Source organism: Myotis davidii, unplaced genomic scaffold, assembly GCF_000327345.1.
Source record: "Myotis davidii unplaced genomic scaffold, ASM32734v1 scaffold346, whole genome shotgun sequence".
Taxonomy (NCBI): Eukaryota; Metazoa; Chordata; class Mammalia; order Chiroptera; family Vespertilionidae; genus Myotis; species Myotis davidii.
In genome coordinates, this window is record NW_006297386.1 from 247,959 (window position 1) to 263,032 (window position 15,074).

The 15,074-nt window shown below is 38.8% G+C and overlaps 1 protein-coding gene across 5 annotated transcripts in view; it reads left to right on the forward strand.

The window, feature by feature from the left end:
• ABCC9 (ATP binding cassette subfamily C member 9) overlaps nucleotides 1-15,074 on the forward strand; it is a 117,514-nt gene that overhangs the window by 42,714 nt on the left and 59,726 nt on the right. For all 5 annotated transcript variants that reach the window (XM_006773141.2, XM_015570077.1, XM_015570079.1 and 2 more), the window contains exons 15-16: nucleotides 6,580-6,688; nucleotides 12,262-12,366. In XM_006773141.2, the coding sequence (XP_006773204.1) occupies nucleotides 6,580-6,688; nucleotides 12,262-12,366 (214 nt within the window). The remainder of the gene's footprint in view (nucleotides 1-6,579; nucleotides 6,689-12,261; nucleotides 12,367-15,074) is intronic.

The window sequence follows — 15,074 nt, forward strand, 5'->3', positions numbered from 1 at the left end:
GGCCTTTTATATAAGAGATATGCTTTTGCAGTATTTCAAACCAGTGTAACTTTGTCTCAGACTCACAATTTCTCGCAATGCAAAACTATAAAAATAGATGCGATATGATAATGATTATTTCCCCACCATTTTTACTTGTATTATATAATAAATATGTTACCAAACCATATATGTTATATGACACTGTATGTGCCATAGTCTATCATATATGAATCCTCATTGTACACAAGGCAGTCTTCAAATCATTGTTTTCTTTTTGCGATAAGGTCCTATAAATTTTATAAAACATCAGCATGTTTCATAAAAAGTTATTTTATTTATATTAGGCCTTTGAAAAAATGCCAAGATATTGCAAAATTAAGGAATATTGGAAATTGAGGTCTTAAATAGACAAGGCATGGTGTTTCCATTGATAGCAATGTAGAACATCTTTTGTAAGGTCTTTTAAAATGAGCAAATTTTCCCAAAGTCTGTGTATTACTAAGAAAACAAATATTTAATATTTAAAATATCACAGTGTTGACTTTTAGGCAATAGTTTATGTTGGCTTAACAACATCAATACCAAATAACTTTAAAATAACTTATTTATTCTAAAACAAGTTCTGATTGGTTACAACAGTATCCTAACATGATTTCAATCCCATCCTGTAAGATATGACATTAGTAACCAATTCTGGAGCTGGGTTTAAAGTTCCAGCTCTCAGGCCTCATCTGCCCTCATTATTTTTCCTTATTGTTCTGCCTTCTAAAACACTTGTACAGATCACTGACTGATTTTTGTAGCACCGCTTCCAAATTAGGCCGTGCTCTGGAAGGGAAGCTAGTTCAAACAATAAAATTGATAAATGGCCAGAGTCTGCTATTTTGGTCCTTATTTTCATTTTCTCCATTTAATAGCTGTCCCTCTCATGGTTGCATTTTAAATTGAAATTTGATTTTGTGCTGCTGCAGGTGAAGATAGAAAATAGTTGATAAGCTATACCAAATAACTCCTCTGAAATCAGGAGGCTACACCAAAAGGATGTTAAGAGTTGATATGGAAAACAAAAAACAAACAAAAATCTCTGGGTGTCCTTGAGTTTATAGCATACAATCCTGCTGTTAGTAAATCCTGGTAATTTTGAGGGTGGATAATATTCCCTGTGCATTTCTGCATAGCACTCTCTCGCCCCCATGTCCCAGGGAAAAGGCATTTGCCAGTTTGATAAAGACCAGTGTGTTTTCAGGGCTCAGCTCCAGCTTTTCCAAGCCATAGGCCAAATGGAATCAGCTTACAAAACTTGCTTCTCTAGAATGAGTTTCCGTGGTTGATTTGTGGGTCCTACGGAGATGAGCGGTCCACAGAGGAGGCCAGTGCTTTTTCCCATTGTGTGCTGGTTCTGGGAACCCAACTGTGTGTTTTCCCATTGTTGACTGGGCTCAGCATATCTTCTGTGCCTGGGAACCCGTGACCGGTCTTGGATGCCAGTTGGCCCACAGCGAGTTGAACAGCCTGTTTATAATCGGGGACTTTGGTCAGCTGATTTTGAAACCTCTTCTTTAGGACTGTGGAAATCCTAAGTCCTTCGCTGCATTTTTAAATGCGTTCAGACGTTCTTTGGGTTAGAATGGGGTGCAACCTATTCCCAATTTGTGTTCTACGTACATGTAAGAGGCTTATAAAGTCTCTACTGTAGGAAATTTCCATGCCAGCTAAATTTGTTTGCTATGGGAAAGTTCTATGCCTTCTTCTAAAAATGTCTAGCTTTTAGACAAAATTTCTTCAAGTTGTTTATTGGGTGGGACCCCATGTGCTCATATAATAAAATGGAAGAAAGAGGAAGTTATGTTTCAGAATTTCTCCCCGTTTGAGTTTTCTGGACATTTTAGAATGATGTGTCCTAGTCTAAGTTTGCAAAACAGAGTGAGATATGAAGAAAAGTAAGAAGAGTCGCTGTTATCTAAAATAAGATACTGGAATAAGAGTGCTTTTTCAGGATGCTCGCCTCAGTTCTCCACTTTGGTTTATTAATAAGGAAGTAATTTATGTGTTTTGCTTTTCTGGAGGAAAATGTAAGTTGATATGTTATACCCTTCATAAATAATTTGAATTTAGGTTGCTGTTATTTGATGTATAATGCAACATCTATGTCCAAAGATGTTATTTGCCAAGGGGAAAATGTGCAAAACAAATCCTTTGCTTTGTTGGAAAATAACTTCGTGTCCTTTCTCTCCTGTACCTCCCAAAGGAATGTGTGCTTGGCTCATCTACTGCAATGATCTTCAATCAAGTAAATTGTTACTGATATTTGTCATAGAGCAGGCGTACACTTTGACCTGGTCTCTGTTTACAAAAATGTCATAGTTCTGACAAGAAAAATAACTGCCAGCAACAAAAAAGTTATTCCCAATTAATGTGATACCTGTATACAATACTCAGGTTGTATCTAAATACTCAAAGTGAAACTTGAAAAGTGAGAAGATAGCAGTGTAATTAAAACCTTAAGTATGTTTATAAATTATCTAAATATATGGGAAGTTAATAAAATACTGACCTATAAGGATAATGGAGGCAGGATAGCAAATTGGTTGGCCTCAAATATGCCTCCTTTTTAAATCTTAGCACTGCCATGGAGTACTCATTGTTTAACCTCAAACACATTAGTTAGTATCTCTATGTCTCAGCTTCCTCAGTTAGCAGATGGGCACACTGATTGGTCCTGTTTCTGGCAATTGAGAGAATGAAATAATGCATGCAAAGTACCCAGCATATTGCCTAAATATTTTAAGCATTTAAAAAATATCCATTTTACTAATCTCCATTCCATACTTCAGAACGATATCTCTGTAGGTCTACATGCACTTGTTAGTACTTTAAGGATATTGCACTGGGGATTGCAAAGAGGAAAGGTAGTGATAAGTCCATAGGAAGTCCACAGTCTAATTGGAGAGAACAGGAGAGGAACCCAATGACAATATAATACCTTATGCTATTATAGAGCTCTACACAGAATTCCAATTGGCCTATATCTGGGGATCATTGAAGCTCATCAAGAGACAAAGCAGATAGTCTGTCCAGTAAAGGTTTAAAGGAGGTGTTGAATCCTTCATAGGATCTTAAAGTATTAGTAGGACTCAGTTATTTGAAGGAAAGGGGAAAACATGTTCTATGTGAGGGAGCAATGTATGCAAGGGGAAAGGGTGAATAAGTGGGTGAGATCTCAGTCCATTCAGGGGATGAAAGTAGTTGAGTGTAGTTGGAGAAAGGATATGATATAGAGTTAGGGGATGAAGCTGGAGAATAAAATCCTGATTAGCTTGTAGATGATACTAAGGATGCTGAAAAGCTAGGGGTGTCATTTGTTATTTTAAAGAGAGAATTGTCTGAACAGATTTGGGTTTTTAAAATATAATCCTGGCAGCATGGTGGAAATTACTTCACCCTTGGTCAGGATTCATGCATTTTTCATCATTGTTTTGCCTCTGATTTCTGAAAGGCCTCATATGAACAGGAAATGCTTGTTGTATTACCCATTTATTCATTCACCAGACATTTCTTGAGGAATTACTATGTTATACCTTTGACATCGGAGAGATAGACAATTGTTCATTGTAATTGGAGTTGCGAAGTTGGGTGTTATAAAGTTCTCCCCTGCCCCAGTTATGCTCAGAGACCATTGTTTCTTGATGTTCAGCAAGAATGAGGCTCATTAATTCCATAAAAGCTTCAGTAAGATTTATATGGGTACTGGAGAAGTGAAATGGAGAATTGAATCAACCAACTTTACTTAAATGTCTGAACTATGGATTTACTCCTTCTTTGATTTATTCAACAAACATTCATCTAGTAGTATGTGCAAGGAGCTGTTGGACTTAGAGTTACCAAGGCAAATAAACTGGGCTGGCCCTGTACTTTCCTTTGTGTGAGAAGACAGAGGGTGAGATTGTTTGAGGTAGTCTTTTGATTGATGAAAGACTGATCCTTAAAATCCAGTCTCTTCAAAACTTAAGAATAGAATGACAAAATCTATAAGAGGAAAGAAGGTCTTTTACTACTACTTTTAAGATAGTTCTTAAAAGTTCTCATCTCAAGAAAAAATTTTGTATGTGTGTATGTTGATGGATGTAACTAGACATATAGTTATTTTGAAATATATACAAATATCAAATAATCATGTTATACATCTGAAACTAATGTAATATTATAGTCTATTATTCCTTGATGAAAAAAAGTAAAGAAGTAGCAACTACCATTAAAATGAATAAAATGCCATTGCATACGGCATTTCTAATACTTTTTTTAAAAGTCTGTATGGCCAGGCTTTGCTGCAATGACTCAGAAAGAGTAAACAAATCAAAGCTCTTTTTCTTTTTGGGCTCTGAAATTTTTTTTAATTGTAGTAAAATACATATGTATATTTCCTATTTAAACCATTTTAAGTGTACTGTTGTGACAATAAGTACATTTATACTGTTGTGCAACCATCACCTCAATCCGTCTCCAGAAATTTTTTACCTTCTCAAATCAAAACTCTATACCCATTAAATAATAACTTTCCATTTACCTCTCCTCCCAGTCCCTGGTAACCACCATTGATTTCTGCCTCTATGAACTTGACTATTCTAAGTATCTCATATAAATGGAATTACACATTTGTGTGTATGTGTGTGTGTGTGTGTGTGTGTGTGTTTGTGTGTGTGTGGCTTATTTACCTTAGCATCGTGTCTTCAAGGTTCATCCATATTGTCAAATCACTATGTTTAAGTGAGTCAAGAATTCCAGAACCATGGTGCAGCCACCATGGAAAACAGTATGGCAGTTCCTCAAAAAAAAAAAAAATTAAACATAGGATTATCATATAGTGTGGCAATTCCACTTCTGGGTATATGCCCAAAAGAATTGAAAGTAGGAGCTTGACTAGATATTTGTATACCCGTGTTCATAACAGCACTATTTATAATAGCCAAAAAGTGGAAGCAACTCCGGTGACCATGAATGGATGAATAAACAAAATGTGGCATTTACATACAATGGAATATTACTCAGCTAGAGCTCTCCTTAACCAATTATCTTTTAGTTCCCTGCAAATACAGTTTGGAAGCTAATAGAGTGCCCCAATGAATTTTTATCTACCTTTATGTTGAAAACCTGAGAGGAAATAGTTTCTATGGCATGTAAACATAAAGGGTTTAAAGGTCATGGGCAACAGACTGAATTAAATGTACTTTTCTTCATTTTATTAGTCTGTCAGAAAATCAAACTAGCTCGTCCTATCTGGAGGCAATTAACTTGACTACAAGCTCAAATGAAAAAAAAAATTAAAAGAAACCATTGTTTCAAATACATAATTTCTAGTTTCCTATTAAAGGCAATATTTTCCCTGTGGTTGATGCTGCATGTGCCAAGCCAGTTTGTCCCATTCTAGAATGCTAAAAGGAACACTTCTTTTGCAGCTTCACAGAATTTTTTTAGTGTACTATTTTATTTATAGCAGGATTTTCCCAATCTTGTTATTGTTTTCTTTGATTTTTTCCTTTTGCTTCTAATCCTGTGACATTGGTCTGAAAAGTTAGGGCAGGAGGGATGGGAGCACCAATGAGTTTTGTGCCCAGCCTAAGCAGACCATACTGAAGAAAGTTTGCAAATTACTCTTCTAGAGTAGGGTTTCTCAAACTGTAATGTTGTATAAAGCATCTCGGGGGCCATATTACAACACTAGAAGCCCAGCACGTGAAATCTCGCGGCCCCACCCACCCGTACATGCCCCGCCCACCTGCCCACTGCCAGCCTTGCTGCCATTGGAGCCTGTGGGCCACGGGGGAGGGTCCGAGAGGTGCTCCATGCACCTCATGGTGTCATTTTGGTCGTGATGCCTCTTGGCCTTTTATTATGATGATGATATATTTTGATTAAGCAGGTCTGGAGTGGGGCCTGATGTCCTCTGTCTCTAGTAAGCTTTCAGGTGTTGCTGATGCTGCTGGTCCTTGGCCAACATTTTGAGTACCAGCTCTCTAGAGGGCCTTCTCCTTACCAGGTTCAGAAAATAGGTGTAATATATAATGTGTAAACCAGATAGCATAGCGGCCAAGGATGCTAGATCTGTGTGTTAATACTAAATGCTTTTAGGCAGGTTACTTAACTTCTCTGTACTTATTTCCCCTCATTTGTAAAGTTAGAATAATGAGTACTTTCCTCACGTATTATTTTTAACCACCCTGTTTCAAGCTCCTCTCCAACTCTACTATCTTTGACAAGGAATACAAATGCAAAAAAAACCCCACTAAAAACGAAACCAAACCAAACAAAGAAAAAAGTGCAAAGGTAATTTGACCAATTTAAGGTGACCGATTGATTCTGTTTTTTTTCTGAAATTTTTCCATATTTAGAACTAAAAGTGCTTTGTCCCGGGAATCCATCATTCCTGGGCAATTTAGGATGCTCCTTTATCTGAGTTGAATTTCCAGTTGGTCTGGAGACATGATTTTAAGTTGCTTGCTCAACAGACTAGTAAGAGGAAGAGTTTGTTTAAGTAGAGCTTCACTATTGGTGGCCTTATTTTTGACCTTTTGTGTTTGTTTGTGTGTTTGTTTGTTGCAGTGTTCAAAAGTTGAATGAGTTTCTCCTTAGTGATGAGATTGGTGATGACAGCTGGCGAACTGGTGAAAGTTCTCTTCCTTTTGAGTCCTGTAAGAAGCACACTGGAGTTGTAAGTGTTTTTTCTTGTTACAGAAACTTGTGAATAGTGAATGAATGCTTTAAAATGGGTGCATTGAGAAGAAATTGTAAGCTTCACTTTAATCTATATGAAAAATGATTGACACCTGCTTCTACAACAAATCTCGCACATCTAAAATCAGTCAATAAATGTGTGAGGCCTATCTTATAAGTCATCAAAGCATTTTCCCAAAGTGACTCGGCACCTGTTTTTATTTTATTTTAATAATCTATTTTTTATATTTCAATTATAGTTGACATTCAATATTATATTAATTTCAGGTGTACAGCATGGGCGTTAGACATTTATGTAACTTACAAAGTGTTCCCCCCAATAAATCTAGTATTTACCTGGCACTGTACATAGTTATTATAATATTATTGACTATATTTTTTATGCTGTACTTGATATCCCCAAGACAGCACATGTTCGATTCAAATGGAAATTGAGAGGTTGTACCCCAAGCTTTATATAAAAATAATACAAAATCAGCTTACAACTGTACCATATTCTTATAATACTTTTTAGCTGTATTATACATTTTAGTTTAAAAAGTGCTTTCTGATACATTATGTCTTTTGACTCACTTAACACTACATTACATCACCTATTTTTCTTTTTCAGGTTAATATATTAAGTTTGCATGTGATATGGCTTGAATAAAGTCAGAAAATTAGTAAGTGGCAGAGCCAGAATTAAAACTTGAGTATTTTAAGTCTTGAACCAGTTTATTTATCTATTACACAAATACTTACTCAGTATCTACATAACGGTTGGAAATACAGTCCATATTATTTTGTCATGTAATACATGTAATATGACATGTATTTGCCTGTGCTTCCACTTACTGACTACCCTGTACTTCATGCCAAGACCTATACATGCAGCAATGAACAAGGCAGAAAAGATTGATCTTGTCACAGAGTTTGCTTTCTTAAGGCAGAAGAAGATGTTAAACAAGTAAAAAAAAAAGAGATAATTCTTGCTGTGGAAAGAAAATAAAATGATTAGAGAGTGACTGGGATACTTGAAGCAGGGTGGTAATTTCCCAGAAGGTCCCTTTGATAGCTGGCATTTGAGATGATACCTGAATGAAGAGTAGGCACCTGTTCTGCAAAACTCTGGGAAAGAGCATTTCAGGCAGAGAACTAGCTCATGAAAAGACTTCAAGGTAGTAATTAATGTGGTGTGTTCAAGGAGCAGAGGAGCACTACGGCAAAGCCTAGTAAAGGAGGAAGAGAAAGGACAAAGTAAGAACAAGGATTAAGGGTCTTATAGATATGGAAAGATTTGGATTTTATTAGCATGGAATAGGAAACCACTAGACAGTTTCAAAGTAGGGACTGATATTAATTTGTTTATATTTCTAAAAGATCACTTTGGCTTCTTGGTAGAAAGTAGTCAATGGAGACAAGAGTAGAACAGATAGATCACTAAAGAGGTCTTTATAAAATAAGAAAAAAAATTAATGGTTGAAATTAGTTTTTATTGCATTTCAGTGGACCTGGAGAGGAAGTGACCAAATTTATTTCTTTAGGCTGGGCTTACAAAGACTTGCTAATAGATTGCATGGAGGGAATGAAGGAGGAAGAGGACTCAAGGATGAGTCAGGTTATTGGTTTGACTGCTGGGTAGATGCTGGACCATTAATTGATATCCAGAGGTTGAGAAATGTGTAAGTTTGTGTTGAGGTGGAATCAAAAGGTATATTTTGCACATGATAATCTTGAGATATATATTTACATCCAAGAAGAGAAATCAGCAATTGAAGGTGTAAAGATATTAGTCATTAGCCATTAGATAATATTTAAATCAATGGAACTAGACTTTTGAAAGGCATGTCTGAAAAATTCTAAAGTTAATATGTATTTTCATAACAGTAAAACAGAAAGGTGTTATTCTAAAATGAGTTATGGTATAAGTTAATATTATTACTGATGTTACCTTAGAGAAAAATATGAATGGATTTACCATATATGTAACCAAACCAAAATGCACATGCAGTCTCCAGACTGGAATTGATTGAGGCTTGGAAAGCCTTTATCAGAAGTCAATCAATCTTAAATTTTTCTTTACATCATGTTTAAAAATACTGAAAACAGTTAAGATGAGCAGTTGGCGTATTTAGGTTTGTTGTTATTTTTCTGTGTTTCTGAAGTTATTTTTTTACTCTCTGTTAAGTTGTTTTGTTGAGCAGGTGTGACTTTTGTCTGAGAAGGAATCACCGTCCATGTTTGTGGACATGCCTCAAAATGCTTGTTTGCTATTGTGTGGATATGAACACAAGGACAAGAACACATTATGAAGTGCCTACATTTTGAGGCAGCAGGAAAGTGAAGCATTTGATTAGAAGAGACTTGTCACACTTTGGATGATGGGAGGTTACCAAAGAACTCATTTCAGAGCTGTAGAGGAAGAGCAGGGTGAGATGACCTCGAGAAAGGGGATGTGGGAGGTCAAGTTTGTGGAGTTAGGGAAATCTGAAGAATCTTTTGTATGAGATGAGGGATAGAAGAAAAATTGAACAGAGAAAAGATTTTTGGAATGAAAACAGAATCCCCTTCAAATGCATCTAATATCTTCAGGGTTATTGAAACCAGACTGGACTTCTGATGTCTTTCAGGGTCATTCATCACGGCTGATGGGCCAAACCACAAACGACAAACTTTTAAAAATGGAGTTGAAAAAGCTGTGTGTTTGAAAATAACACTAATGGAAACTCCTCTTGAGAGCGCTTAAGATGCTATGTATTCTGTAAAAGCTTAGAGTTAAGTGGTTTTGGCTGTAGAATCTCCATGGAGAATTAGTGACATTCTAGAGCCAAAGTCTCTTCAAATTACATCTGTGGAGCTCCGACTCAAATCTCTGTCAACACATCTCCTCCTCCCACCCTCTCTTTAGTTTTGTGAAGGACATGAAGTCATTCCTTTTGGACCTCTGGGGGCAAGACTACTATAGAATTATTCTAGAAAACATTAAATGTATGTATAGGTGTAGACCTGTCTTGTGTGGAAAATATATTTAGCTTAAATGATAGTGACTTTCTATAGCATCTCCTACAGTGCTCTTCTAGGGCCATCTGTGAGGACTGTGAGAAGAAAAACAAAACTAAGATAAAATTTCATAAGCACTCTTTTTTATTTTTAAGTTAAAATGCATTGAGTGTTTTCTGTGTGACAGAAACACTGATACTTCTTCTTAGCGACTTTTTAATCTGAATTAATTTGCATGTAGCCTATTTGATGGTGTGAGATGCAGTTGATATATATCAATGATGGAAGTTGGAAGAACAGTATCTTATTTGGATTGAGTTACTGATTATTTGAGTACATTCCTAATTCTGATAGTAACGTTCAATGAATTTTTCAAAAAGCTAAATCTATAATTCCAGACCCCCTTCCAAGTTTAACAGTTCTTTGCTTTTATATGTAGTTTGTCAGTTTTAAAGTATATTACTATTTAGCCTTCACAATCTCTATAAGGTATTTAAATATTGAGCTTATAAACTTTTCTATATTAGAGGCTTACAGATCAGAATTTTCTACCTTCTCTTTCGTCAATTGTCTTTATCCCTTGAAATTAAACTCAAAATTAGAGAATAACAAATTTCTAGTTATGACAGTTTAGGTTCATCTTAAGTACCTGAAGACTATTCAATGACAGCTGGCATCTTTATTATGGACTAGAAGCCCGATGCACGAAATTTGTGCAAGAGTAGGCCTTTCTTCCCCCGACTGCCAGCACCAGCTTCCCTCCAGCCACCAGAAGGCACCTGGGACCCAGGCTTTCCTCGCAGCCCCGGCTTCGTCTGGAAGGACGTCTGGAAGGATGTCCAGTCTAATTAGCATATTACGCTTTTATTATTATAGATGCTTTAGTCATTTGACTAAGAACAATGCTGTAATCCTATATAATAAAAGGGTAATATGCAAATCGATTGAACTGCGCACCAACTGGTTGCTATGATGCTCACTGACCACCAGGGGGCAGACTCTCAATGCAGGAGCTGCCCCAGTCCGCAGGCACCGATCACCCTGCTGGCCAACCTCTAAGTCCCTTCCCCCACTGGGGAACAGGAAACTGGGGGTGGGCGAGGCCAGGCCAATGTCCCTGCCCCACCGGTTGCCCTCACATAGAGGGTGACTGGTGGGGGATGGAGGGGGGGTGCTGATGAGCAAGGTGCAGGGAGAGGCCAACCTCTCGGTTCCCTTCCCCCCAGCAGGCTCTGATTGCCTGATAGCTAACGGGGAACCAGGGGTGGGTGGTGGCGGGGGGCGGGCCAGTTGGCTGGCATTCTTTCGCCTGCCCATAGCTGCAGACAGTTGCTCCTCACTCCTCCCCACCTGCTCCCTGAGGGGGAGGGAGAAGCCATCAGCAAGGTAGTAGATGTTAGGGAGGTGGGTTGTTGAGAAACTTGTCTCCTGATGCTGCTGAATTCTAGCCCTGTTCAGAATTCCATGTTCTCTGCTTAAAGCACCTGATCTTACCCTCCTCAGTGGTGATGTGACCTGAAATCTAATGGGACCATTTTGTGGGATGGGTTGTCATGCCCCAAGACCCTACAAGTAGAATCCTCCAGTGAATACACGCAGTGAACATTTGGGCAGGACCAGAAGACCCCCATAGCACCGCTGCCACCCCTGGAACTCTCTCAGGCATTGGGCCCACGCCCCATCCCTTACCTGAAAAAAATTTCACACAAAAGCACCTACCACGAACAGGCCTCCCCCAGGGGGGATCACAGCCTCCTACAGGGGCTCGAAGTATATCCTGGGCCAGGCCCACCTTGGGTGCAAGATGGCAAATGGGGAACCGGGGGTGGGTGGTGGCGGGGTGGGGGTGGCTGCCAGCAGCTGGGGAAGATGGTCCTGATGGCAGGCCAGGCCTAGGGACCATACCCGTGCATGAATTTCGTGTGCTGGGCCTCTAGTATTTGATAAAGACCAGATCACTTTACAATGCTTGTGGGGTTTCCTTATGAAATAATATGCATGTTTGGGGAAAAACATCCTAGTTCTTTATACCTTTTCTCAGTCCACAATGGATCCGCAGGTGATGTTAGCCGGATCTAAGTGAGTGTTTGAGATTCAAAATCCTCATGATTCAGAATGCAATAACAAATGTACTGTTGGAACGTTTACAAGCCTGGTAGCCTAACAAGTAGATTCGGGTTTCACCTGAATTAGTCTGTGTGCCTTTTGACATGACGCACAGCTCTTTATTGCCTGGGTGTATTCATCCAATAGCTGGAGAAAAGATCCAAAACCTAGCTTGGGGTTTGACACTTTAACTTCCATCGTTTTGCAAGTCACATATTTTTGTGTTTTTTCATTTTTCTTAAAAGATGTGAATTAAACTTAAAATTATAGCTTAACACTTTTTCATAATAATTTGCCCTTTTGGGGGGGAGGGGGAGGGAGAAACCAGTGAAATAATTTAAGTATGACATTTACTTGTTCCTTTTTCTTGAAATTCAAATGGAGGAGTAGCAATGTGAGTTCAGTCAAACCTCAGTTTTTTCATAAAGCTTCAATTTGTGTTCTTTTCCATTTGGAATGCAACAGCCAAAAACTATAAACAGGAAACAGCCTGGAAGATATCACCTGGACAGCCATGAGCAGTCAACACGACGTCTACGTCCTGCAGAATCAGAGGACATTGCAATAAAGGTTATTCTACTTCCTGGATTCTTACACGAATAGAAACATTAATGTTATGGTGAAGTTCAGCACATGTGTCCTGAAACGTGTTTTTAAAGTCTCTTTACAATGATCACTAATCTTATAACATTTTAAAAAATATTCTGATGCGTTTAGAATTCTCAGTTCTTCCTGACCTCCCAACCACAGTTTTGCCTCAGCGGTATGTTCTCATAGCGTGAGAACGAGCCTTTCTTCTGAATCAGCATTAGAAGTTAGTATCCAACATCATCCCCTTCATATGCTTATGTTTATGTACCAAGTACATTGATTTATAGAGAACACCAGTGTTATAAATCCAGTTTTTAAGGAAATCAATGAGATAGTAAGTATCTTCAACCAGGAAAAGTTTAGACCAGAGCTGCATGCATTCCCCAGGTTCTCAACACTGACCTAATTTTAAACTCAGCTGTGGGTACTCTCCCAGCCACGTGTGCTTCGGCAGGACAGGCCACCAGAGTAACACAGGCTGAGGACTGTTAGTTTGGATAAGCCCTGGGGGTGGGGGGGTGGGGGAGTCAGTGCTGGGTAGAGACTGGAACAGATGCTTGCAGCAGTCAAAGCCTCTGGACTTCGGAGCCACCAGAGTCCAGGAAACTAGTCCTTCTAGAAAACTAGCTGCTCTGGCTGCTCCAGCTATCCAACTCCCTGCACTGCCCAGCCAATCAGAGAGCGAGGGAGCCTCAGTGGAGTGTATAAAAAGCTATTTAATTCTTCTCTCATTCCTTATTGCCTGGCACAGTACCCGTCCTACAATAAGCACTTACAAAACTTGAGCAAATGTGTTAGTGGATGGAATAAGCCTATGAGAGCCCCACCTCTGCCGTTAATTGGATGTGTGACTTTGGGGAAAATTACTTTGCCTCTCTGAGCCATGGTTTGTCCATCTTGAGGGGGAGATGCCTGTTCAGTAAGGTTGTTTTGAGGATAAAATATGTCACCTGTGAATGAGAAAGAACTGTAGTGACTCTTAACCTTGGCTATATGTTAGAATATCCTAGAAAGCTTTAAATATATATAAAACACATGTATACCATTTAAAAATAATTCTAGTAGTTTTATAGGCAATTATAATGTGCAAGTAGGGTGTGAAGTACTAGGTTATGAAAAAATAAGTAATGAGAGACTAGAAAGGATCCTCTATGTTGCTAATTTTCAACTGTGCTAAGATAAGTGCATTAGTGAATAAGGAAACAGGGTTAGTTTTTTTAATTGACATTTTCTATTCAAAATAGTAGGAATCGAAAAATATGTCTTTTGTATGTGCCTTTTAAATTTGTTCTTATTTTGAGTGTAAAAACAGGAGGCCATTATTTCCCCCCCCCCCCAAAGTTGACACTTCCTGCACCAATAAATAAATAATAATAAACAAACCAAAAAAATCTTCAAAAAAAAAAAAAGAATCTCAGAAACCCCCTTTATAAATAGGCTAGAGTCTGCTATGCCTCTGAATGGCCACTACAGTTTCAAGCCCACCTTCCAGCTCAAATTAATTGTTTACTTATGGCAATAATTCCCAAATTGGTAATAACTCATTCATCTTCTTGAAATATTTTTATTGTGAAATATAACAGAAAAAGTACATAAAACATTTATGTGCCATTAAATGAAAAAGTAAACAGCTATGCAGCCACCACCAAGTAAAGAATGTCAGTCCCTCTGAAGGTCCCCAACACACACATTGCTGCGCTCTCTCATCACTCTCCTCCTTCCCCCCATCATTGTGGCACCGGCTGTATGTGCTCAATGTATGCACTTAGACACACTCATATCCTGTAAAATAGGGAGTGTTGTCCTGAGCGTCTTGTGCGTTCAGTTTCCTGAAATGGTTTATGATGGCGTGCTCCCCCTACCTGCACTATTGTACCCTGTGGCGTGCATCGCTGTGTTTCGCTTATCCCCGAGTGATGAACACTGGCTTTGCCTCCATCTTCCCTCTGTCATAAATCTTTCTATGATGGTCTTTTTTGCACCTATTCTTTCATGAACCTTTGCAAAGGTTTATGTGTTAGCTGCACTCCCTCCTTCCTTGGAGATTCAGGGATCTGTTTTCTAGTTCATCTCTTTACCTTAGTTGGTGCGCGCATGGATGAGATTTAACTTCCAAGTACGCAGCCTATCTCGTATCCCAGTCCAGAAATCCCTTAAATCTACTTCCACAGCTGCACCTGTGCTCACATCTGGCCACATCCTGAGGCTGTTGCTCCTCTGAAGTCTTAAACCCAGTCAGTCACTCCCATCAGATCCCTACCCTCCAGCTCTCTTAGGCCTTCACCTTCACTGTTACTGTTTTTAAACCTCATTTCAACCTCCAGTAACTCGAGCCCCTTTGTTTTCTCCCAGTCCTTCAGCACCTTTCTGTAAGCAATCCCAGCCTCATGGCCTACACTGCTTTAAGCAGGCTGCCGAGTACTATGGAGAAAATGGTCCAAGTTGGCCTAACCACAGATTTATTATCGCCAACCACAACTGATGCTCAGTAGTTCTTGGCAATTCTTTTGCATGCCTCTCACCAGCATTATTTTCCATAATCTACAGTAGCTCTTAAACAGTCACCACTCTCTCCCCCTCTCCTATCTTTCCGTTGGCACCCTCTTTCTGCAGATAACCTTCACTCCAGATCCACTGGATGCATAAAGGTTGTCATACAGGGCCTCTCGGTTCCATGCTAACGCTCT